The sequence below is a fragment of the Phocoena phocoena genome, chromosome 7 (assembly GCF_963924675.1).
Source record: "Phocoena phocoena chromosome 7, mPhoPho1.1, whole genome shotgun sequence".
Classification (NCBI taxonomy): Eukaryota; Metazoa; Chordata; class Mammalia; order Artiodactyla; family Phocoenidae; genus Phocoena; species Phocoena phocoena.
Window position 1 is genome coordinate 5,732,313 of NC_089225.1, and position 25,273 is coordinate 5,757,585.

General features: G+C 60.0%; 1 protein-coding gene across 1 annotated transcript in view; it reads right to left on the reverse strand.

The window, feature by feature from the left end:
* Positions 1-168: 168 nt before the first annotated feature.
* The window catches only part of MYO7B (myosin VIIB), an 80,058-nt gene continuing 54,953 nt past the window's right edge, over positions 169-25,273 (reverse strand). The window contains exons 24-47 of the mRNA XM_065880910.1: positions 24,035-24,109; positions 23,759-23,886; positions 19,594-19,720; positions 17,416-17,535; positions 16,175-16,348; positions 15,353-15,580; positions 13,886-14,053; positions 10,660-10,777; positions 10,446-10,572; positions 9,203-9,369; positions 8,030-8,211; positions 7,080-7,210; positions 6,605-6,762; positions 6,293-6,446; positions 5,618-5,773; positions 4,652-4,757; positions 3,754-3,867; positions 3,413-3,500; positions 2,255-2,361; positions 1,630-1,815; positions 1,287-1,403; positions 985-1,068; positions 681-800; positions 169-270 (exon numbers count right to left, since the gene is read on the reverse strand). Of these exons, the coding sequence (XP_065736982.1) occupies positions 169-270; positions 681-800; positions 985-1,068; positions 1,287-1,403; positions 1,630-1,815; positions 2,255-2,361; positions 3,413-3,500; positions 3,754-3,867; positions 4,652-4,757; positions 5,618-5,773; positions 6,293-6,446; positions 6,605-6,762; positions 7,080-7,210; positions 8,030-8,211; positions 9,203-9,369; positions 10,446-10,572; positions 10,660-10,777; positions 13,886-14,053; positions 15,353-15,580; positions 16,175-16,348; positions 17,416-17,535; positions 19,594-19,720; positions 23,759-23,886; positions 24,035-24,109 (3,237 nt within the window). The remainder of the gene's footprint in view (positions 271-680; positions 801-984; positions 1,069-1,286; positions 1,404-1,629; positions 1,816-2,254; positions 2,362-3,412; positions 3,501-3,753; positions 3,868-4,651; positions 4,758-5,617; positions 5,774-6,292; positions 6,447-6,604; positions 6,763-7,079; positions 7,211-8,029; positions 8,212-9,202; positions 9,370-10,445; positions 10,573-10,659; positions 10,778-13,885; positions 14,054-15,352; positions 15,581-16,174; positions 16,349-17,415; positions 17,536-19,593; positions 19,721-23,758; positions 23,887-24,034; positions 24,110-25,273) is intronic.

Here is a 25,273-nt window from a genome sequence, read left to right on the forward strand (position 1 = left end):
GGGGCCCTGGGGTGCCATAGGGTGGTGGTGCTGGGGGTTCTGGGGAGAGGGTGACTTGAAAGGCTGCCACCAGAGGGCAGGCCTTGGGCCCAGAGAAGGGTCCTCGGGACGTGCCACCAGGAGCCCCCGATTGCGGAGGGTGGCTGAATGGGCAAGAGGCCCCCACCGCTAGGGACTGGCCGGGACTGAGGTCCGGGGGTCCCGCCGCTTGTTCACGGCACTCAGCAGCTGCTGCACGTACGAGGTCAGCAGGTCGTCCATCTTGTAACCCTGGACGGGGGGGAAGGGTGGGGTCGGAGTCTGAGGGGTACAGCTAAGTGGGGCTTGGGCCAGAGCTTGCGGGGCCCAACCTCTGCCTCAGTGACACACCGGGCAGGGCGTGAAGAGAGAAACAGGGCTCCTGCGGCTGGGCCCCGAGTCCCCTTCCCTCCCTGGGACCACAGGCCCCCCTGCCAGGCCTTGTTGCCCCCCGGTGACACGCCCAGCCCTTCCTGAGGTGCGCCTCCTTCCTCTGCCGGCCCGGCCTGGCCTGCCCACCCCAGGCATGGGGGCCACGTCCTCCCAGGGAGCAACTCGCCTGGTGGCCAGGGGGTTGGGTCAGGGTCGGGGAAACCCAGTGTCCGGAGCCTCTGGGTCCCTCGTGTCTGGGCTGGGAGAAGGCCCCCGGGCCTCGGGCTCACCAGAGAGGTCTCACACAGCAGGCGGCTGCCCCGGCCCAGGCTCCCCAGCACCATGTGGAAGTAAGTACTGCCACTGCTCCAGCTGGCAATCTTGGTGAAGGGGTAGGTGGTGAGCAGGTCCTGGGGGCACAATGGGCGGTGGGTAGAAGCCAATCAAAGCCCAGACGGCCCAGGGGCCCTGAGTCTGAGCTGCAGCCCGGGGTCCTCCAGAGCCCATGGGGCCATGTGTGGGAGGCCAGGAGGGCAGCCCCAGCTGCGCAGGGGCCCAAGGACCCTGGCGCGGTCCCCGGGGTCTTGCCACTACCTTGGTCTTGGGGTGGATGAGCAGAACCCCGTGCCGGTTGATGGCGATGAGGATGATGTCCGGGTAGGAGGGCTCCGAGGTTTGCTGGGGAGGGAGGGGGGGTCACAGTGATCACAGCCCAGCCTGGGAGGCCAGGCGGCCCCTCCCCGAGACGCACGCACGCACACACGTGCACACTTGCTCCCCCAGGCCCGGCCGCTGGCCCTGCCCGTGGCGTGTTTTGGGGAGAAGCTCAGGCTGCTGGGGCCAGAGCCGGGTGGGGCCTGCGTGGCCAGGATGGCCGGGCTTGGGGCGCGGCCTACCTTCACCTCGAAGAAGGCAGACCCAAAGGTGGGCCACCGGCAGATCCACTTCAGGAAGGCCACCTTGGCCTCTTCCACTGTCATGTCCCTGCGCTTGTCACAGGCCAGGAGGATGCGCTGGGGGAAGCAAGGGCCAGTGAGGGCCTGAGTGGAGGCCACTGCCCGACCGGGCTGCCACACAAGGCCCCGAGGTCCTGGCCCAGAGCGGCAGCTGCTGCCTGAGGCCGTGGACAGCGCGGGGAAGGTGCTACAGCGGACCCAGGCCACCCCCCACGGTGGCACCTGGGCGGGGTCCCTGTGGGGGCAGCAGCCGAGGGGCCCCTTCCCAGCCCCTGCCAAAGACCTTCTTCCATTCCTCTGAGGACATCAGACGTGTGAGGTTCTCAGGCACGAGTTCCCTCAGGACCTTGGGCATGCTAGCTAGCTGGGACCGGTCATCGCCAAACTGGGCCTTGTAGATGAGGCCTGCCAGGTGGACGGCATCCTCCTGTGAGCACTTGTGGAACCCACGCAGGTACTTGGGCAGCTCCTGGGTGAAGGACAAGCTGGACTTCAGGCTGCAGCCACGCCTGGCTTCATGCTCATGTGGTAGCCCGCCCCCATCCAGGAAACCGAGCCCGCAAAAAGCTAAGGTCATCCGGGTAAGGTGTCCAGCAGAGGGAAGGCCACTGAATGGAGGCAGGGCTCCCTGCCGTCTCGCCGTGGAGGGCAAGGGCCAGTGCTCCACGGGCTGCAGGACCCTCTGCGCGCCTCCCCGCCCCAGCAGGCAGGCATGCTGCAGGTGACGGTGTGGCCGCTGTCTCCAGACGCCGCTGTCCTTCTGCTCCTGGCTGCAGAACCCTCCCACCGAGAGGCCCTGGGCAGGAGCTGGGTGCCCGGGGGCGAGGCGGCCGTGCTCCACTCTCAGGGCAGGTGTGGGCTGGAGCGAGGGTGGCCCCAACGCCCACCAGGAGGGGCGGCCCGGGTACCTGATGGTAATGGAGTATGGTGTCTGCCTTCACATCTCTCCCTGGGGCCACGCTGAGCCACAGTTTCCGCATGAAGTACACCTGGTAGGAGAGCGTCACAGCGGCCCCTGGATAGAGGCGGCAGTGAGCACCAAGCCTGTCCCTGGCCCAGCAGGCCCGGGGCGCTGCCCGCCCACCCCCGCACCCTGCCCTTGGCCCCTCGCATCGCCGCTGTGTTTGTTACTGCGGCCTCCCCAGCTGGACAGCCTCCATGTCTCTTCCTCCCTGTGCCCCAGCTCTTCCTCATCCCTCAAGATAAGTGTGGAAGCCCCCTCTTCCAGCAGCATTCGCGGATCTCCCCGTGGGGTCAGGCCCCGTTCCGCCCTCTCTGCCCCCATGCACCCTCCATCACCCCACAGTCCCGCCATGTGTTCTAGGCCTGCCGCATGCCCGGACCCTGCCGGAGTTGGGAGAGCTCCAGGGGCAGGGCCTGACCGCCTGGCCCCAGGCCTGGCCTACCCATGACCCAGGGAACATGAAGGGGAATGAGAATAAATGAATAAATGAATGGGCACAGCCATGCAGGAGTGGCCCGGGGAGGCCCCTGACCCTGGCCCAGGAGGCAGACAAGCCCTCCCCCGCCTCACATCCCTGCAACGCCCCTTCCCCGCCCCACCTCTCCTTCCCGGCCTCCCGGCCCCCGGCCCCTCCCCTTCCCGGCCCCTCCCCTTCCCGGCCCCTCCCCGTCCCGGCCCCTCCCCTCCTTCACGGCCCCGCCCCTCCTTCCCCGCCCCTCCCCTCCTTCCCCGCCCCTCCCTTCCTTCCCCGCCCCACTCCTCCTTCCCGTCCCCACCCCTCCTTGCCGGCCCCTCCCCTCCTTCCCCGCCCTTCCCCTCCTTGCCTGCCCCACACCTCCTTCCCCGCCCCTCCCTTCCTCCGCCCCACTCCTTCCCGGCCCCTCCCCTCCTTCCCCGCCCTTCCCCTCCTTGCCTGCCCCTCACCTCCTTCCCCGCCCCTCCCCTCCTCCGCCCCACTCCTCCTTCCCGGCCCCTCCCCTCCTTCCCCGCCCCTCCCCTCTTTGTCGGCCCCGCCGCTCCCCTCCTTCCCTGCCCCACCCCTACTTCCCGGCCCCTCCCCTCCTTCCTGGCCCCAGCCTGCCCCACAGACCCCTCCCCTCACCTTCCTTCTGGGGCTTGTTCTTCTTCACCCAGTCGGCCACCTGCCTCAAGGAGTCAAAGAAAAAGTCTCCCTCCTTCTGGCTGATGACCTGGGGCGGGTGGAGAGGAGGGCACAGGGAGGCATGCAGGTGTGCGGCATCCAGGGATCCATCTCTGGCCTGGGAGGCTAGGTGCCGCACTGGGGCTCCGACCCCTCCTGCCTACGTCCCTTCACCCTGTGTGCCGCGGGGGGCCTGGCCCAGCGCACGTGGGAGACCTCCGCCCGCCCGCCCTCCCTCCCTCCCTCCCTCCCTCCCTCCCTCCCGACCTCCCTCCTGGCCCCTGGCCTGCTGGGCCGCACACCTTGTCCGAGATCTTGATGAAGAGGCTGCAGCCCTCCCAGGAGGCGAGCTGTAGCCGGGCGGCGATGCTGTCGCACACCTCCCGCACCCGGGTGTTGGTGCCCACCTCCACCATCTGGGCAGAGAGGGGGCAGGGGAATGTCTCAGGACGCGGCTCGGCCTGGGGTGACCCTCAACAGCCTGCTGACTGGGGTTGGGGTCGCGCCTGCCCTGTCCTGAGAAGGGCAAGACTCCCCTTCTGGAAACCTGGCCGGATGTATGCGCTGTTTGGTCACAGGGCTCGCTGTCTGGGGGTCCCAAGAGTCCCAGCCTTTTGAACTTGCTCTGAGAGCCTGCCGCCAGACTGTGGGAACTTTGTCAAGGCCACAGTCCGCTTGGGGAGGGCTGTGAGGGCCCCCTCGCTCCACTGCTGCCCCTTGGCCGAGGGTCTCCCGACTCCCACCTGTCCCCTCCGCCGTCCCCAGAGGCCGACTGGGCTCTGTCCGCAGGCACCCCATGGCGGCCCTTGCTCACCATGTCCCAGGGCCGGGTCGGAAGCCTGAGGGGCCCCCAGCCCTGTGGCCTCTTCTCCCTTGTGCCCAGCCTGGAATGCCCCCCACACCTTTGGGACGTCCAGACTCCCGACTGCACTCCAGCCTCCCCGGGGCCCATCCCTCCCCTGTGTGGCCCGGAACACCTGAGGGCGCCCAGCACTCAGTTCATGCTCATGGGGACTGGGGTGGGGCGAAGCGGTAGTTTCGGGGGAGACGGGGCAAGGCTAGGAGAGCGCTGAAGGGGAGACCATCCACTCTATATTGGAAACAGCCTTGTCGGGCGGTGTCTCCTGGCTCTCCTCGGGTGACCCCTGTGGGGAGGGACCTTGCTCCAGCTGCGGGTCCCCGGGGGGCACAGGGCCTCACCTCGCTCGTGTTGTTGGGCAAGCAGATCTTGTGGCACATGCGGGAGACGTTCTGCTCCACGGCCTCCACCTCCACCTGGTGCGGGGGCTGCTTCCGGGGCCCCGTCCTGGAGCAGACAGTGCACGGGCTGCACATGCCACCCGACACCCTCACTTGGGCCCAGCCTCTAAGCTAAGCTCTGTGCCAGGTACAAAACAAAAGCCAACCCCGAGACCACCGGCGTTCTGGGGGGCTGCCCTGCCTGCGGTGCTGGGCACATGGCCTAGAGGAGGCAGCAGTGGCCAGCCTGGCCTCACTCCCAGGTGCCCCGAGGTTCTGAGGACACACATGGGCAGGGGACCCAGGCTGGCCAGGGGTCCTGGGCCCGGCACCAGTAGGCAGGGTGAGTTGTGTTCTCATTCCCACACAGCTGGGCAGGGGGTTGGGGATGGGGACACCCACCTTCCCCACTGCGACCCAGGCTGCCACTCACTGTCACGTCTGCTCACCAGGTCACCCCACCCTCTTACACAGACACAGGAGACCAAGCCAGGGCTGGAGGGCAGGCAGAGCCAGGGAGGAACTGCAGGACGGGCTGGCAGGGATGGGTCTGAGCTCAACTACTGTGGGCTGAGCTAGGGGGACACACAGGTGGCTGGGGACATCAAGGTCATCCTCTGGCCTCAGGGTAGTTCCTTCTCTGCCCTGGACAGGCAGCCACAGGGGCAGGAGGAGCTCATGGCCAGAAACCTCCACTGACCAGCCTGGCCGCCCTGCAACCCTCTGGGGCCTCACTCTCCATCTTCCTCCCCGGCTGCTGGGACCTGGTCCCGCCTCCACAAACTGACACCAGCTTCTAGAAAGGAAGCCGAGTCTGGCTCCACTGGCGGGTGTCCCCACTGGACCATGAGCTCCTGGAGGAGCTGCGGGGCCCCCCCGGCATCCCCAAGCCGACATTCCCGGGGGCCTAGGAGCCGTCAGGCTCACCTCAGGACCCTCTGGATGCGGCGGCTGCAGTCGGGGGCCAGCACCTTCCTTCTCTGCGTGTCTATGAATTTCTGGGCGTGGGGCAGCAGCGCCTTGCCAGGCGGGAAGAGGCCGGTGCAGAGCCACAGCAGCTGCCAGCCCCGCTCCTCGCTGTGCCTGCAGATGGAACTGCTGGTCAGCCCAGGAGGGGCCCCTCCCGGAATCCCGGGCCAGCCAGGCCCCTCGGGGAGATGGGGCTTTGTAGGATTTACGCTATGAGCTGAGGCCTGCCTGAGGCCCTGGGCAAGGCAGCCGCTGCCCTGCTGCCAACGCCACCAAGGCTTCCCTGCCCACGAGAAGGGGAGGGGATGCTATCGTGCCCATTTTGGGGAGCAGGGCACTGAGGTCTAGAGAGGCTAGGGCCTGCCCAGGAGACGAAGGAGAGGGCGGAGAGGCGGGGCCCAGGGCAGGTCTGCCTCCCCCCACCCCCACCCCCGGCTCTGGCCAGCCCAGGAAGTCAGGGCCACCCCAGGTCCCAACCTTCCCACCGTTACTGCGAGGGTCGCCCTTATGAGGGGCCGCCTCCCCCTCTGAACAGTGGACACAGCCTCGGGGGCTGGGGCGAGGCCTGAGGGGGCCCTGGGCATGGCAACCCGCGCGTGCGGTGCCCTCTGCCCCTCCCTGGTGCCCGCAGACCTGCTGGTGTTGTGTGTCAGCTGCTTCAGGATCTGGCAGTAAACCTCATCCTGCAGGGCTGCCTGCTGCAGGGCCGCCGAGAAGATCTGGTCCGTGAGCTCCAGGGAGGTCCAGGCCTTCCGAGAGGGGTAGTCGCCCATGTACCTGAGGACGGGTGCAGCCGTCAAGGAGAACGCGCCGGCGGGGCTGCCTGTCACCGCTGACCCCCGAGCCCAGGCCCGCGCGGACCCCGGGGCAGCGCTGTGCCCTGGGAGATCCTGCCCCCTGGCGGGCGGGCTGCGGAGCTGGGGCAGGCTGGCCGGGAAAGGATATCGATGAAGATCCGACAGGCGACATCCCGCAGCTCGGCGTCGGCGTGGACGCGCCGGAGCAGAGGCTGCCGCAGCGGCTCGGCTGAGTGGGCCCACAGGCGGCCCCGGGGCCGGGCCAGGGGCAGCACGGCTCTGCTGACCGTCTCCTTCTCCGGGACCCTGTCAGGGATCGAGGCGGGGGTGAGGGCCCTCCTCACACCTCCTCTGCCCGTGCCCCTCTCTGTCCCCTCCCCACCATGAGCCACACGCACAAAGTGGCAAGAGAGCCCCGGGCTCCAGTGCAGGTCCCCACGGGGATGCCCTCTGTGCCCACAGCTCTCAGCTCAGAAACGGGGCGGTAGGAGGAGGGTCAGAGGGTCCTCTCCCTGCCCAGCAAGGCCAGGCGGGCAGTGCACCTGCTTTCATGGCCTCCAGCCTCCGGGGAGCGGAGAGCAAGGCTGCTTGGGGTGGGTTCTGGGGGTGGGCAGGGCAGTCACCTAAAAAACTCATAGGAGAATTCCTCCAAGGTGTGCAGCTTCTCCTCAGGCTGCTCCTCGGGGGCCGGCTCTGCGGGCCGCCCCTCCTGGGCTGCCAGCTTCCGCTTCTCTGGTGGCATGGCCAGCAAGCTCTGTGAGGGCACGGGTCTGTGGGTGTCCAGGAGCCCCTGCCCACTAGCTCCTCCTAGCCTAGTTGCCTCAGAGACTCGGCGGGGGCCAGACCACGGGGCTGGATAAGCCTGGGTCTACCCTTCTTGTGTCACCTGCTGTGTGACCCAGGATCAGTGACTCAGTGTCTCTGAGCCTGTTTCCCTTCCCTTAGGCGGGCTCTCAGGTCCACTCCTTCCAGCCTCAGCACAAGTGCCAGTCCCTCAGGGATGCCTTCCCAGACAGGGCAAGCCCCCGCCCTAGGATTTGCTCCCATAACAGGTACTCCTCCTTGGTGGCATTTCCTTCACTTGCCATCAAGTCGTCATTCGTCCCAGTGCTCCTTGAGGGCGGAGACACTACTGTGTTCAATCCTGTACTGCAGGCGCGGGGCACGCAGTTGGCACTCAATACATGCACGCTGGAAGGCCTGTCTGTCCTGTCTCCCTGGGGGGCTGGTCTTGGGCGCTGGGGTGGGGTGGCCCCCCGGGTCAGGGTTTAAATGAGGCTGAGACAAGGACGGATGCATCCCCAGGACACTCCCTGGTGGGAGGGGTGGAAGGAATGTCCACTGATTGAGCACCTACTAAATGCCGAGCGCTGCACCAGGCACTCACTGCACGAGCACTTCCTGCCTCTCCATCAGCCCAGAAGGACGATGGGGCCGGCAGAGCTGACGTGATTGCCCAGGATCCATGAGGTGGGTCCCCGGCCCCTGAGCTAGGACCCCAGGCCGGGCATCTCGGCCACTTCCCCAGGTGCCCACGGGTACCCAGCCGAGGGCAGGGGAGCATATGAGTTACCAGCAGCTCTGCCGAGGGCTTGGTGACCGTTGGGATGGTGTAGACGCAGGCCATGGGCACCAGCCCCGTCTTCTTGGTCCTGTCATTCTGGGCCAGGGACCAGTTCTCAGAGGTCAGCAGCCCCTGCTTCTCTGTCAGGATCAGCAAGTCCCCCTTCTTGAAGGGCAGGAGGGTGGCATCCTCTACAAATCCAGGTCACACGGACACACATACGGGGCAGAGAAGATGCCGTTTCCCAAGCGCTCAGTGGAGGCCACAGGCTGGGCTGGCATCCTGTGGGCCATCTCCTTTGACCGGTGGGGAAACGGAGATGCAGAGCAGTGGGCCCAAGGCCACCCTGACAGTGAGCTGGTGGTGGGATTCCCAGAGCTGTGGCCCTCAGGGGGCCTGGACAGGCACAGAGCCTGGGGTGGCAGGAGCTGGGGAGACCTGCTCAGACGCCTGAAAAGGAGATGGCTGGCAAGCCGGGAGGCAGGTGGACCAAGGGAACAGAATACCAGCTGGCAGTCACCAAGCCTGCCCGGGAGCTGGGTGACCTCTCTGAGCCTGTTTCCTCAGCTGTAAAATGAAGAAAGTCATCCCTCCCTCCTGGGGCTGTTGTGAGGATGGAATGGGCCCCAGGGGCAAATCTTCTGCTGACGTTTCTTACTGCACTTAAGACCCTGTGCACAGCCCTCCCCTGCTACCTCCCTCCTGAAGCCTGATTTCCAGCCGTGCTCAGGGAGACCGTGGCCGAGGACTCGACTGCCCGGGCTCACCCCGCCCCCAACCCCCCTCCTGAGCTGTGTGGCCCTGGACAAGTTGTGTCCCTTCTCTGAGCCTCCAGTCCTTGCCTGTAAAATGGGACAACAGGGCAGCTGTGGGGACGGTATGCAAGGCACGGGCGGGTGGCCCAGCTGTTCTCTGCAGGTGAGGGCGCTGGCCCTTCCCATGCTTCCGGCACGAGGACAGCCTTCAGCGAGCGCACTTCACTTTGGAGGGTTTGAGACCCCTCCTGGAGTCTCCTCATCTTGCACATGGGAAGGCCTTGCCTACCGCTGCCCCCTGAGGGCTTGGTGGCCTCTCTCCCTCTCTCTGCTCGAGTCCTTGTGCCCCGCCTGCCACGTCACCACCGGGACCTGGCACGAGCCAGCCACCCACCCTCACCGGTCCCCTCCCCACCTGGCTGGGTACCTGTGGCCTTCCTGTCCTGCAGGGCCATGGCGAACACGGACCTCTCCTTCAAGCCCTGCAGAAACATGGCCACCAGCTCGGCGATGGCCACGCTGCTGGGGGACCTGAACTCGAACTCCTCTTCGTGCAGCGTGACGAGCACCAGCCTCTGCCCACCCTGGGCCTCCCTGAGGGGGAAAGGGGGCAATGTGACCAGAGGTCTACTCCACCCTCCCCCTGGGTCAGCCCCTCGACAGCCTGGGAGGGGTGACCCGCCTGAGTTACAGATGAAGAAACTGAGCAGCGAGTCCAGAGCCATGGCAAGGCCAGGGGCTGAGAGCAAGTCTGCCCCGGTCCCAGGCCCCGCTGTGTGTGTGGGCAGGTGAGCCAGAGCTTAGGCTCCCATGGGCTCCAAACGCAGTGGTGGTATTGAGCCCCAGTCTGTGGGGTCAGCTCCGGGCAGGCAAGGTTGGTGGCCAGCGTGGAGGGCCACCACGGGGCCAACAAAAAGAATGGTGGCGCTGAGATGGAGCGCCAGCCTGGGTGAGCTTGGGCGAGCTACCCAGCCTCTATGTGCTTCCGTTTATTTATCTGCAGACTGGGGGTGCTGGGGGGACTTACTGGCATAGCAGAGAGCACCCAGCACGGTCAGCCTCAGTAAGTGGTGGCCAGCCTGCGCCCTGCACACACTGGTATTGACCACAGTGGCCATGCCACACCGGGCTGTGCTTTAACCAAACAGGGGCTCTGGCAGGGCACAAGCAGGCCTTCCCGAAGGGCATGGAGGCCTTCTCAGAAGGTGAGAGCTGTGGAGAGCACAGGGACAGGGCGTCCGAGGTCCCACCAGGCGTGCAAGGCCGCCCTCCTGCTGCTCTGTGCCCTGCACACGCAGCCCTGTCCCTCGCTCCCTCTCCCAGGCGGCTGGCACCTCCGAGTGAGTGCTTCCCCTCCATGAGAAGGGAAGGAGCCTGTAGGTGAACGTACAGCCTGGAGGCTGCAAGCTCATGTGCCCCTTTCCAGGGGGGCTGGGTTCTAAAGGAAGCCTGAGAAGGCAACGCGTGACGTGCAGACACAGTGCTGGCCCTGGGACAGCGGAAGGTGGGTCCCGATCCAGCAGCCATCACACCACACGTGTGACGTGGTATGAGCCAGCCGGGCTCCCAGGGACGATGTCCCGCCTCCTCTCCCTGTCTCTCTGGAGCCCCCCAAGGGCTGAGGTTGTGGGGAGAGAGAGATTTGGGGCCTCTTCCCTCAGGGCACCCACCTGTTGGTGATCAGGCTTATGACCTCCAGGAAAGAGAGTTCTAGGAGCCTCTTCTCCTTCTGGTCCAGGAAGTACAGCCCCTTCCAGTTAACAGCCAAGATCAGCTGAGTCTTGGGCAGTCGGGGGCCTGGCGGAAGGAGACAGAAGTGTGAAGCCTGGGCTGGCCCGAGGTGTGGGCCCAGCTGCACCCTCGTGCCCCGTCAGACACCGTTACCTGAGAGCGTGGTGACTTCAAATAGCCGGGAGAAGAGCAGCGGCCACTTCAGGCAGGCGGTGTTCACCACCTGCTCTTGCACGGCCAGTGGCGTGGCCTGCTTCTGGGTGTAGGGTGCCTGCTCGGAGGACATGGTGACGTGTCACCTCCATCACTCATCATCCCCCGCCTAACTACTCACCCAGAGCCCAGGGTGCTCATTTGCTGGATGATTCTGTGAAGCCTCTGCCTAAAGCCAGGCCAGTGCCGGGCGAGGGCTGGGTGGGAGGCTCTGGTGGGCTGCGGAGGACCCCTCACCGGCGGTTTTGAGAAGGAAGGAAGGCTTTCCCCTCCTCAGCATCAGAGCTCCAGAGGCTGTAGGGCCAGGCTCCTGCCTCAGCCTGGAAGCCTGTGAGGGTCACGTGCAGGTGTCTGCGGGCCCCCGTCTGCGGGCTCAGGCGGGCTCTCGCCAACACTGGCCTCAAGGGGCTGCATGTTGCCCCGTGCCCGAGGCCAACCATGGTGTGTGTGTGTCTGTGTTGCTGGTGCCCCTCTCTGCCTCTCTTCTGCGGAGCTCTTCGTCTGCACATTTGGGAGGCCTCTTTCAGGGTCCTCGGCTTTTCCCCACCTTCACCCTTTCCTCTCCCCATCTCACTGCTCTGTGCTCATCGCTGGCTGTAACACCCAACTGAGCTTTCTTGTTAATCTGTTGAATAAAATGTTATTTCTCTCGTTCCTACTTTAAAAGGTGGTTGGGTAACATTCAGATACCGGATTGGGGGATGTTGATACATCCTACCTGAGACCTGGCAGTATGCAACGGGTGTCAAGGATTTTTAGAACAGTCGCACACTCTGAAATCCCTTTTCTAGAAATTGATCCTGATGAAATAACTGGCAAACACAGAAAAGTTGTATCTACAAAGAGGTTCACCTTGCTGTTTTAACAGTGAAAAATGGGGCATGACCTTACCATTCATCAGTAGGAATCAGTAAAGTGAATTATAACTCATGAATGCAGTATATGCAGCCCTTAAAAACAGAGAGCTCGGTATTTAGTGACACAGAAGTAGGGCCGCAAGCTATTAAGTGAAGTAAAGAAGCATGTCTTAAAGTTATCTAATGATAATCCTATTTTTAATTTTTTAAAAGGTATGTTTTGGGCTTCCCTAGTGGTGCAGTGGTTAAGAATCCGCCTGTCAATGCAGGGGACACGGGTTCGAGCCCTGGTCCAGGAAGATCCCACATGCTGCGGAGCAACTAAGCCCGTGCGCCACAACTACTGAGCCTGCGCTCTAGAGCCCGCGAGCCACAACTACTGAGCCCGCATGCTACAACTACTGAAGCCTGCGTGCCTAGAGCCCATGCTCCACAACAAGAGAAGCCACCGCAATGAGAAGCCTGCGCACTGCAAGGAAGAGTAGCCCCCGCTCGCCGTAACTACAGAAAGCCCATGTGCAGCAGTGAAGACCCAACACAGCCCCCCCCCAAAAAAAAGGCGTGTTTCTCTCACTCCAATCATATGCATGTCTCCATTGTGTACATGTGAATAAGGCAGTCTAGAAGGACACACGTCACAAGCTTAAGAGGGATGAGCTCTTTGATGTGACATTATTGGTGATTTCCCTGTTGTTTTTGTATTTGTCTGTATTTTCTGGTTTATTTGGTAATGCCCAGGTTTTAAGTGTGTAATGGAAAAAAATCAGTGAAACTATGTCCACTTTGGAAAAAGTGTGGTGTGAATTTCCTAATTCTTTACTCTCACCCCAACTCCCCCTGCCCAAATTACGAAGCCACTTCTCACTCATGTTCATCTGGGGTTGTGTGCATCTCTTGTTCCCCTCCGTCTCGTACTAGCCCTAAAACGTCCATGGTCTCTCCCCTGTAAACACATCCACTCAGGCTGGGAAACAACAGGAACAACCAACAGGGTTTGCTTCCCCAAATTCCCGTTCAAGGATTGTCCCCAAGGGATGCTAGCCACTGCCTTGTGGAACAGAACATATGTGGTCAAGCTTGTGTGGGGAACATTGGGTAAGACAATCAGGCTTCTGTCCTGCAGGACTTCTTAGAGCCTTTCCTAAGGGCTGTGCGCTGTGACACCCGAAGAGCAGGAAAGAGCAAGCTGCATCCCCTGCCGCAGGCGTACAGGACCCTTGTCTACGGACCCACTTTGAGCACCTCCTCCTGTGTTGCCAGAATGGAAAGTGTGTTTCTTGGTCATCCTCCCTGCCCTTCTCCGCACTTGGATGGCCCCTGCTGCCACTCCCCCGGGGCTTATCCCCCTGCCACTGGGCTCTCAACCCCTTACAAACAAGCGCCATGCTGCCTTCGTATTTCCCACTGCCTGTCGTGTTCTTTCTTGGCCCCCAGTGCAAGTTAATGCAGGGGAGGCATTAAACAAAGGCTTGCATCCTCAGTAACCCCCTGTGCACAGCTCTCCTGCAGCAGCTGCACCAGCCAGCCAGGTCCTCAGAGATGCCTTTGCACCCTCAGGCCACGCTGCAGAGCAAAGCACCCTACGAGGAAGGAGGCTCTGACAGAGGGCCGGGTTTGGGACAGCCCTGTGGGGAGGGGAAGACAGACAGGGGGACTGAATCAGACAGCCTGTCTTTGTCCCTTCTTGGGGTGGAAGTTTAGGAGCAGCAGAAAGCTCCGCTGGTGCGGGTGATCCCGAGAACATGAGTGGGTGTTGGGAGGTGCAGGTAGAGTCTTGGGGACGAGGCTGTGAGCCTCCGGGACCTGCCTTCACTTGGTGCGGGCTGACCAAGCAGGGGTAGAAGAGGGGCAGCCCTCCCTGCTGTCCAGAGCCAGCCCCGGGCACACAGGGCCCAGCAAGGGGACACCGTAAGGCTTGGGGCCAGGATGGGGCCTCACAGGGTGGGACTGGTGCCGAGGCAAGGGCGCGCTCGCGGTCAGCAGCTGGGGATGCCCTCCCACGCCGGAAGGCCGGGGCCCAGCCCGACACTGCAGTGGAGACCAGTGCAGGGCTGAGCTGCCCTGACCTATGGCAGGATGCCGCCGCGGAAGGAGGCGGGAAGACGGAACGGGCCTGTCAGAGGGAGTGGACCTGAGCGAGACTCTTTAAACCTGAAGAGACAGGGCTCTGCTGAGTGGCAAGTTAGTCTCCCAACCCCCCATGAGTGGGGACTCGTCATGGGGTCTCCATCCGCTCTACACACCCTAGGGCCCCCAGGGCCCCCGTAAAGAGCTGCACAGCCCGAGTGCACAGGCTCTGGGGAGCTGACCTCGGCGAGGGCGGCGGTGACCAGGCTGGCCCACTTCTCTGGGGGCTTGGTCCTGTACAGCTTCGGGGGGACACAGCTGGGCAGCAGCTCCTGGACGGCCTGGCTCCTCACCGAGGCGCCGAGCTGCATGGCACAGCACTGGGCCAGCAGGTGCACCAGCTCTTTCTCCTGCACAGCCCGGGGGACACACAGCGGGGCGGGGGGGGGGGCGGCGTTGAGAGCCCACCCTCCCCCAGGACGCTCTCGCCCCGGCCCAGCAGAGGTGACCAGCCACCTCTGCTAGGCAGGACCTGCCCCTCCCCCAACACGGCAGAACCTCCGCGGGCCCCGACTGGGCCCCGACGCGGGCTGGGCTCCGGCTGGCAGGCAGGGACCTCCCAGCGGCCTTGGCCTGAGCCCTGCGGGGCCTCTGCCTGAGGACAAGGGGGGATCCCCGTGCCCCTCTCTCAGCCCTCCGGAGCCAGAGAATGTGTGGGAGGGAGCTCTGAGGCCTGGGTGGAGCCCCAAACACAGCTGTCTGAGTGGGGTGAGTGTGGGCGAGGCCTTCACCCTGTCTCCCCCAGTCCTCACTGAGCAAAGGGGACCAGTGGCCACCCCTGTATGGCCTCTGCAGGGCTCATGTGGGTGGAAGCCTGTGTAAGGCCCCAGCATGCACAGCACAGAGCAGGGCTCCTGCTCCAAGCAGCCCAGTGCTTCCCGGGAGACCAAAACCTTGCCCGGCCACCCAGCTGCCTGCCCTCTGGGTCCCCTTTTCCCCTCACCCCTGCCTCTCCCTGCCCACTGCCCCATTCCAGGCAGGCCTCCAGGGCTGCCATGGCTGCCTCCGACCCCCCAGGGCAGCATCCTCCGATTCGGGCCCGGGAGGTCTGCACCCACTGAACAGGTGCAGCGCTGCCCTAGGACTTCAGGTGCACAAGCTCCCTTCCCTCGAGTCTCACAAACATCCAGAAAGCTCAGGTGACTCTGCACTTTCCAGATGAGGGCCAGAGGCTCAGAGAGGTGACCTAAAGTTCCAAGGTCACACTGCCAGGAAGAGGCACAGGTGGGACCTGAACTCAAGTGCTGGGGCTCCAAGGCCGTGTTCTTGACCCCCAGGCCCTGCTGCCCCATAAGCAGCTGCCGTGGTGAGGCCAGGTGGGCTTGGGGCTGATGGGAGGGCTTCCCCACCGGCTGCAGGTGCCCCAAACCCCAGCGGCTTGAGCAAACCTATGGCTGAGGGACGAGATGGAGGTGGCCGGGCAGGGACAGCTGCGCCCAGAGGGGCCCAGGGACCTGCACTGGCGGACGCACCCCCGGGCCCGCTCCTCTCCCCTGGCCGCCTGCCTTCCAGCTCCCCACGGCCATCCCTGGTGGCCGCAGCCCAGCTGCCCTTGCTCTGTCCCCGCCGCCCCTGCGCTGGAACAGGGCACTTTCTCGGGCTGTCTGATGGGTGGGTCTTCAGGGCCCTGACGGCCGTGGTCCCCTCACCTTCTCGAAGCTGTACTCGCCGGAGCGAACTCCGTGGAGGACTTGGTGGTAAATGAGGCGGGTGCTGACTGGGTCCTCCCGGGAGTCATGCCACGGGGTGAAGAACTCCTTCCGGAAGTAGAAGCGCCAGGGTGCCTTGCGCTCGCTCTCGCCCCTCTCCCGGGCCAGCTGCTCACACTGGGCCACGGCGTCCATCACGTGGTCGCGCCCGCTGCCCAGGGACCAGAACTGAGGCCAGAATCGGGGCGGCAGGGGTGAGTGACTGCTGCATGTCAGGCTGCCCCACCTGCCCTTGGCACACGGAGGACAAGAGCCCGCTGGACGCCCGAGGGACTCCTCCCCATGTGGCATGGACTGTCAATCACCCCCCCAACACTGTCCCGCCTGCCCGCCCCGCCCACAGGCGGCACATGCCCACGTGACGGGGTCGGAACACACTGATTGGTTGGTTGGCATGAGCACGTCTCGGTCTGAGGCTCTGGGCATGGGCATCAGGGCATCTGGGGGGGCGACGACGTGGGGTTCAGGTGGGGCAGTGCTGGTGTGACCTCCGCACTGCTACATGGGAGTCTGAGCTCCCAGCGTGGGGGGCTTGGAGCAGGATGTGGGGGGGGGACCTACCAGTGTGCCTGTGACACCGTCTGGGGCCGAGGTACAGCCACTGGGCTGAGCGCATGAGTGCTGGGGCAGGAGGGCAGGTTGCCTTGTTAGGAGGCATGTCTGTGAGCGGGAGTTTGTGTTCGTATCTGTGTTTGGCAGCCGGCAAGGCGAGCGGTGGCTAGGCTGATAGGCGGGTGGTGGATGGGACTCCCTGGCCAGTACCTTGTCATACACGGCAACCTGCAGGGAAAAGCCCACGTGGTCGCTGAGGCCCTGCTTGTGGGCGATGTGCAGGCAGACTTCCCGAGACGTCGAGGCTGAGTCCACCGAGACGGTCAGGCTCTCTCCAGTCGCCAAGGTCACATGGATCGGGACGTGCTTCTTGGACTTGACAGCCTGGGGACAGACGAAGACTCAGGTCCTCTACCCGGGAGGCTCCTGGACTCAGCTGCCGGCGCTGGCGCTCCCGGAACCCTGGGATGGGAGGCCAGTCCACCATCCCCTCTTCTCATCACGCTGCCCCTGCTGGCTCATCCCAGTGGGTTCCAGGGGGAGGAGCCTTCTGAAGCCCCACCCGGTTCAGCAGGGAGTTAACAGAAGTCCTGGCCAACGGGCATCTGCTACTGAACTGACAGACTGGGCCAGGGCTGCGCCCCTGGGATGCAGCCGGCAAGCGGGAGGCCCAGTTTTAACATGAGATCCCTGAACTTTGGCTGGGTGACTCAGAATCACAGAAAGTCAAGAAGCTCTCGGAAATGGCTGGGTCTCGTACTCTGGAACATTTGGGGTCCGAGGAAGCCACTGTTCCTCTGTGTACAGCAGGGCGTGAGCATCACCACACCGTTAAGGCAAGTTCGCATGCAACCCCAAAGATCGTGGGCAGAGCAGGTAGGTAAGGTGGAAGCGGGGAGGCCCTGTGGACTCGGGTGGCAGGGCGAGGATGGGAGGGAGTGTGGCGGGAGGTTACCCTGCTATAGGGCACCGTGGGGCACAGACAGTGAGTGCCTTTCAGGAGCTGCAGGTATAGTGGGGGGCAGGGGTGTCCCCTCAACCCTGCCTGCTTCTGAAGGTCCTTTCCTGAGGATACTGCAGGAGCTCACAGGTGACACAAACAACATTGCCACCACGGCAGACAACCTTGGTTGGCCATATAAGATGCGTATGTCCTCGGGAGGGGTAACGCTTTAAGCAGCCACTCACACCCTGCAGCTGAGGAACTAAGGAACTAAGTAGACTTACTTTCCCCTTCAGCTGGTAGGGCCCTAAAGGAATGCCGATTTAGATTGGTGGCGAGGGTGCAATTCTGAAGGCTGGACCAGGCCTGGGGAGGGTCACGGGGACCACAGGCACAGAAGGCGGTGGATGGGCCCGGAGTGCACACTTCCTGCCGGCAGCCCCATGAGCGGTGCTGGAAGAGCCATGACGGCTGGCACCATCCCACATGGACCGTCTCTCGCCCCTACCTGCAGCTCCAGCCAGGAGGGCGGCTCCGTGCGCACCCCGTTGGCACAGGTGCGTCTCAGGCGCTCGGCACAGAAGGGCCCGTAGCCGACTGGCCCTTGACCAATGAAGTTCAGCAGATACTGGTGGGTGAGGAAGGGAAGGGGACGAAGGCACTTAGAACAGAGGACACTTTCTACTTACTGTCCAGATTCTAGAAACTGTGATACTAATTGTAACTATGGATGTTGCATGTGTTAACTAACCTTACTTGGCAATCATTCTGCAATACACACCTATGTAAAATCACTACACTGTACACCCTACACTTGAACAATGTTATATGTCAATTACATTTCAATAAAACTGGAAAAAAATTTTAAATGAAAATAAAAATGATAATAGTGTTGGCAAAGGTGCATTGACACGGGGCTCTCACCCTGTGAGAAGAAATATCAATTAGACGGCATTTCTGAGGAGTCATTTGTCAATATGCTTTAAATAGTACATAGTTTAAAAATGTACATACTCTTCGACTTAATAATTCAAACCTACGATAAAGGGAGATATATAGGTTTTTTTGCTTTTCATTTTTAAAATTTATTTAGTCTTTTGGCTGCATTGGGTCTTCGTTGCTGTACGTGGGCTTTCTCTAGTTGTGGCGAGCAGGGGCTACACTTCGTTGCGATGCGTGGGCTTCTCATTGCGGTGGCTTCTCTTGTTGCAGAGCATGGGATCTAGGCACGCGGGCTTCAGCAGTTGCAGCACGTGGGCTCAGTAGTCATGGCACGCAGGCCCTAGTGTATGCAGGCTGCAGGAGTTGTGGCACGCAGGCTCAGTAGTTGTGGCGCATGGGCTCTAGGGCGCGTGGGCTTCAGTAGTTGTGGTGCATGGGCTCAGTAGTTGTGGTTTGTTGTTTGTAGAGTACAGGCTCAGTAGTTGTGGCGCAGGGGCTTAGCTGCTCCGCGGCATGTGGGATCTTCCTGGACCAGGGCTTGAAGCCATGTCCCCAGCATTGGCAGGCGGATTCTTAACCACTGTGCCACCAGGGAAGTCCCTATAGTTTTTAATCATAGTGGTGTTTATGGTGATGGGCAATTGGAAGATGGATCCTAAATGTCCATCAACGAGTGAAATACACGCTGGGACAGATGGCATTAGCACTGCCATTTGGGAACAGTTTATGACATGAGAAGACACATAAGATAAGTGTTTAAAATGTTTAAAAAGGAGAGCCGATGTTCAAAATATGTTTGATAAGATGCTGAAACAAGGCACTGAAAACTTTTTTGTCTCTCAGAGAGATTCTTTGAGGAGATGCAGCCTGGAAGGGTTTACTGGTGTCAAGGGTGGCCCAGGGCCTAGGGCAGATGGCTAGGGTGACCACACTTCCTGCTGTCCCTGACAGGACAAGAGGTAGTGATATTGTTTTCTATGTGATTCCAAGTATGACCCTATCACACCACAAAAGGCCAGGAATTGTAATGGAAGTTACCTCTGGGTGTGGGGATGACTTTTATTTTCTTTCTAGATTTTCTTCATATCCTACATATTATTTTGTTTTTTTTTTTTTGCGGTACGCGGGCCTCTCACTGTTGTGGCCTCTGCCATTGCGGAGCACAGGCTCTGGACGCGCAGGCTCAGCGGCCATGGCTCACGGGCCCAGCTGCTCCGCGGCATGTGGGATCTTCCCAGACCGGGGCACGAACCGTGTCCCCTGCATCAGCAGGTGGACTCTCAACCACAGCGCCACCAGGGAAGCCCCCTACATATTACTTTTATCATCAGAACCAAAAGGTATATTAGAGTAGCAAAGGCTGGGGCCTCCAACACTTGAAAGCACCTCCCTCGTTAGTTCTAAGGCCTAGAGAGAGATGCTGCAGCCAATCTCTGGTTGGTGCTCACTCCTCAGACCCCTTTGCCTTTTCAGTGCCCACTGCACCCATTGATTGTCTCATTGTCTCCTGGTGCCTGAGCCCGGGTAAGATGACTCTGCAGATCCTGAGTAGAGGTTGGAAGGAGCATCCTTTTATGCAGACGGGAAACTGAGGCTCAAAGAAGCCCAGGCCCTGATACCCATCCTGGCCTGCAGTAGCAGGAGAACTGGGCCATGCATGCGTTAGGATGTCTGGACCTGCTCCAGGGCCCCGGGCCCACCCGTGCTGCCCCCGCCTTCAGCCCCTGCCCCCAGCCCTTCCCACCTTCATGAACCTTTTGGATGGCAGGAAGCAGCCCAGGCACAGGGCAAGCAGGATCCAGCCCCGGGCCAGGCTGCTTGTTTTGTAGTTCTCCGAGAGCTGCTTGCAGATCTGGCAGTAAATCTCGTCCCTAAAAGACACGGAGTGCTGGGAGGCCAGGCAGGGGGCTAGCTCTGGGGGAGAAGAGGAGAACGGGGCACAGGGGCACACAGCTCCTTCTGCACCCCTAGGGGCAGACATGTTTGCAGGGGGACCTCCAGCCTCCTCGCCTCCAATTGCTTTTGCTGTACCTCCTCACATCCAGGCCCACCGTGGACCCTGTCATCTCCCAGGACTGCTCCCTCCAATGTCTCCCCAGTGGGCTCTGTAGCCCCACTCCTTTCTTTTCTTCCCTTAATATTTATTTATTTATTTGGCTGTGCTGCGTCTTAGTTGTGGCACACGGAATCTGTTTCCTGAGCAGGGATCGAACTCGGGCCCCCTGCATTGGTAGCGTGGAGTCTTAACCACTGGACCGCCAGGGAAGTCCCTCTGCACCCCCGTTCCTGATAGCCCTTGTTTCCTGTCTTCCCAAGGCCTCAGCCCTCTGTCCTCCCAGTCAGTCATCTCGGCCCCTTGGGCCTTTGCTCCTGCCCTCACCCACTCTGCTCACAGCACCTTGACCCTCCAGCTGTGGGTCACAGCTACAGGGAGGGCCGAGGGGTCTCCAGCCAAAGCCCTGCTCCTAGCAGATCAGCCTAATCTGATCTGCTCCTTTCCCCAACCTCACAGTTATTTCAAACCTTTCCCTCTGCCTAGAGGTCCTCCCCCTTCCCCTGAATGCAGCACCCCCCACCCCGCCACTGCAGGGAGGAGAGTGGGGACTTCGAGGGAGAACCCCTCAACTCCTCACCTCCTGATCAGTTCCCATTCCCACAGGCTCATGAACCTCTCTTGGGGAAGGGGCTTTCCTCCACTCTTCCCTGCTGACTCAAGCCTCTATCAACTTATAAAAGTGTCACATTAGCCTCTCCAACCTCACACATCCAGAGACCAGCACCTTTCCCCTAATTACACAGCGGTATGCTCCTAAATGTTTAACAACCAACTCTTCTGGGGGAAAAAGCCCTGAAATTCATTGCATTTGCCAATTTCTGTGGTGTAAATATTCCCACCAGTGCTGATTTCAAGCTACCAATGTCACGTTGCTGACCACAGAGTTCAGAGGAGACGTGCACGGCCAGCTTTCCTGGGCCAGTATAGTCAGTCCCAGCAGACCTCCTCCTTCTGCAGCCTCTGCAGGCACTGCCATCAACCACTCTCCCAGACGGGAAATCTGGGGGCCACCCCAGACTCCACCCATCAGCCACCACATCCTACTATCTGTCTCCTGGAAAATTTCTCTGTCCGCTGCTCTCCACTTCTGCTCCCTGGGCTTCCTCATCAGCTCTGCAGCAGCCCTCTCCTGGCCTCCCACCCCCAGGCTCCATCCCTCCATGTCATTGCCAGGAAGATCTTTCTGGAAGTCATCTATGATCATGGTCTTCTCTTAAAGCTTTTCCCTGTGCTTTAAGGATTGAATTCAAACTCTGGGCCCCAGCTGGGACAAATCATCCGGAATTCCAGACCCTCAGGCTGTTTCAGAACTCTGTGACCCTGCTCACCCTCTCCCTCTGTCTAGCGAACACCCCTCCTCCTTCCCACCCCACCTGGCCCTACTCTTTTTCGGTGCCCCCACTGGATCACCACCTTAGCACAGGCAGTTATTGTGGGTCTCCGGGTCCTCCCATGCTCCCCAACTAAAGGATGGGCTCCTTGAGGACAGAGACACGTTGCCTTCTTCTCTACATCCCTAGCCCACAGGCCAGGGCCTGGCCCTGAGCAGGTACTTAATAAACATTTATCAAACGTGTGGCTGGATGTGAAGTGGGGCATTTGCTTTGTCTTGGAATTTGGCTAAGACTCCAAAGCCAAGGATAAACAGATGATAATACTCAATATTCTAAAGAGATACACTCTTGTAGGATTTACTAAAAGATGGCAGAACCAGTCCAGCCAGCACGCCATCTCCAGCCTGCATAAAGGAAGGTGAGAAATTTGAAAGGTGATTCCTGGAAGCGACTTCATGGGAGTAGAGAGATCTCTGGCTCATCTTCACTACATCTAAGTGAGGGGGAGTGAGGGGGGACCCAGGAGAACTGCTAATGGAGTGGGGACTGTCTGCTAGAGACGGACCCACCTCACTCCCCATCTGAGGCATGATGAGCCCCAGCAGCCCACTGGACCACCCCAGGGTACTGGAATGGGGCATGATGACAGAGCTCTTGAGAGTGCTTCGTTTTTGTCCCCTGGAGATACAAGTTGGGGGTCTCCATGAACAAGAGACTAGTGTCTGCTTCCTGCTAGAGAAGTCTAAGCCACCCTTGATGGGCAAGATGGGAAAGAACAGTCAAGAGCTGAGAACTGCACTGGTACAGTTTGGTGGGGCAAGCGTGGATGGGTGTCGGTTGACCAAGAGGAGGCCATGGAAGGAGCTGGGCGTCAGGCATCTTGCTGGGATCCACGCAAGCAGGCCAACCATCATTCCGGAGGGTCCCAGTGGTTAAGAGGCTGTGGTATGTTCCATTAGGGGCTAGAGATGACAGAGAACCTCAAGGGATCCCTGAGACAGTGTTGGCCCCAGCTGGGGTCAGGACTGTGCGGAAGTGCCTATAGGGTATCTGAAGAACCCACAATCATCTTATATGGGTCTACCATGTTGGAGGGTGTGGTGGCCAGTGAGGACTAACCATGAGAGAATTACCAGTAGAACCAACTAAGTTGGAAGAGTTGCCATGTTAGTGTCATGCAGGCAGCTAAAACGCTAGTCTTACTGGCTTGAAGAACCAGAAGACAGAGTTTGGGTACCCACAGCAGTTGAAAGTGAAAAGAGAAATCCTGTAATGAAGACAGCCAAAGAAGAGGAGTCCTACATTTTGCATATAAAATCTTCCTGAATCTCTGGCTCACCCTTGATCTACACGTGTGTGGGGAAGACTCCAGGCAGTCCAGCAAAGGCTAAAATAACTGAACAGGGTTTCCAGGTACTGCTCACCAAAGGGAGGCAGAGTTTGAATCCACCCAAGTTAATTGTCTGCTAAAATGAAAAGTCAACACTCTCCGAAGGAATACAACAGATTCCAGAGTCTCTAAACATATCATCCCCAAATGTCTAGGATACAACCCCAAAGTACTAGATTTCTGAGAAAATAACAGTCAGGTACTGGACGTATGAGGAAACAGGAAAACATGACCATTCTCAAGAGAAAAGGCAATCAGTGGAAACTGGCCCCAAGATGAACCAGATATTGGATTAATCAGAAAAGGTTTAAAAACTACCATAACTGTGCTCAAAGATGTAAAGGACACTATGCTCATAGTGAATGAACAAACAGGATATCTTGGCAGAGAAACAGAAACTATAAAAAAGAACCAACTGCAAACTCTAGAATTGAAAAATATGATATATGAAATTTTAAAAAAATGTTGGATGGGTATAATAGCAGACTGGGGAAGACCAAAGAAAAATCAGTGAATGTGAAGATAGATTAATAGAAACTATCCAATCTAAAGAACAGAGGAAAAAAAAAAGAAAGCAGGGATGAACAGACCCTCAGGGATGTGAGGGATAATATAAAAGTCTTCCATAGGTTTAATTAGAGTTCAAAGGAAAAGAGAGAGAGAATGAAGTAGAAAAAAACATTTGAAGAAATAATGCCCCCAATTCCCCCAATTTGGTTAAAAATAATAACTTAAAATATGTGAACCCTTGAGATACAGTAGTCTGTCCCTGAAAGCAGTATACATGGTTCTTTAAATTTCTATAAAAACACAATTCCTGTAAAGCATATTGTATATAAAGTAAAATATACATAACATAAATGAGGGACTTGCCCATTTAAACGGACTTGCATTAAAGCTGGTTATCAAATGAATCACCAGCCCATGATGAATTTGTCTTCCTAAAACTGGGTTTCACCCAGGGGTTTTAACCCAGAGCAAATAGAGGACCCTTGATGATAACGTCTGCTGTCCTGAGACCCAGCCTGCAGGCCCCAGGGTAGGGAGCAGGATAGGGCTGCAGCCATGGGCTGAGAGCCAATGAGGGGTCCCATGTTCTGAATGGGGTGCGACGGGGGTGGGGACTGACCTGAGGCTGGGCCGCAGGATGGCATAACCCACAATGAACTGCATCTTCTCCAGATTGGACATGGGTCGGTCTGAGATGGGTTCGTCAGGATCAAATGCCTCTTCCCCGATATTCAGCTGGCTGGCCACCTTGAAACCCAAAGGCGGCAGTCAGGACAGCTGAGATTCTTCCCATTTGCAAAGGAGGAAACCGGGTGAAAGCCTGGAATGCTGCCGCAGGCCAGCCAGCGGGCGGCAGAGCTGGGAACAGGCCCAGGTCCCCTGTCCCTGGGCTCACCTGGCCCGTGACCCTGGAGGACCGCTTCAGCTTCATGGAGATGTCCTTGGTCCCGCTGTCCCTGCGGTTGGGCCTCTGTGGATGGAGACAGTTCTTGAGGGATGGTGAGCTGGGGTAGCACCTCCCAATCTGACCCAACAGTGCCTAGGGTGGGGCTAGTCTTCAGATCCCCCAGCCATTTCCCAGCCGACTGACAAAGCGCCAAGCAGCCCCTCATCTTGACTGAGCTGTGCAACACTGACAGGTGTGCATTGCCATCCTCACAGCTGAGTGAGGAAACAGAGGCGAGGGAAAGTGAGAAACTGGACAAAAGCTGCTCAGCCAGTCACCTGCCCTCTGGGAGGGCTCAGGACTGTCCTGATTCCAAAGCTTGGACCTCTCGCCAGCCAGGCGGGCTGGGTCTGAGCCCAGGTGCCCAGGACAGCCCCAGGCTATGGTCATTCTCTGTGACAGTTCGGTGGATGAATTGGAATACACTCCACCCACTGCAAGGTAGGGGCTTTCCCAGAGATCAGAAGATTCTAAGCTGCGGGGCCTGGTCTGGGTGGAGAGGGGTCTGCCCCCAGCCATCGTGATCTGCTGGTCTCCTTAGGCAGGGGTCACACCCTGTCCTGATGGTGTCATGAGAAGTTGCTGCCAAAATTAGAGCTCAATGTGGGACTGGGTTCAGGGCTGGGTACCAGCTTCTGGCTGGGCTAAAACTGGTTTGCCACACAGGGGACAAACATAAAACATGGTAGGCTGGCGGGCGAGGGTGGGCAAGGCTCACTCAGCCCACTGCTCCTCCTCTGCGGGCACATGGTGGGTGCTTAATAAGTGTGCAGGAAGGAACATTTGAGATCTGACCTCTGGGAAGCCAGTCCTCCCTGTGTTCACCTTCCAGATGTGCCAGTGGCTGGACCACCTCCCAGCATCCCCTCCCTGAGAAGTGGCCAGCCTCCAAGGTGGCCCCCAGTGGCCCTTGCCTCCTGACATTCTCACCCACCATGGCATGTAGGCATTGAAGCTTCCTTCCTGCTGTCTCTCTGAGGTCACTCATTGTGGAGGAAGCATATGTGAGAACACTCGGGCAGCACCATGGAGAGGCCCAGGTGGCCAGAGCTGAGGTGTCCTGCCAGCAGTTATGTGAGGGAGCCATTTGGAAGCAGATCCCATAGCCCCAGTCGAGCTTGGAGATGACAGCTTGACTGCAACCTCACCAGAGACCTTGAGCCCGAACTAACCAGCTAAGCTGCTCCT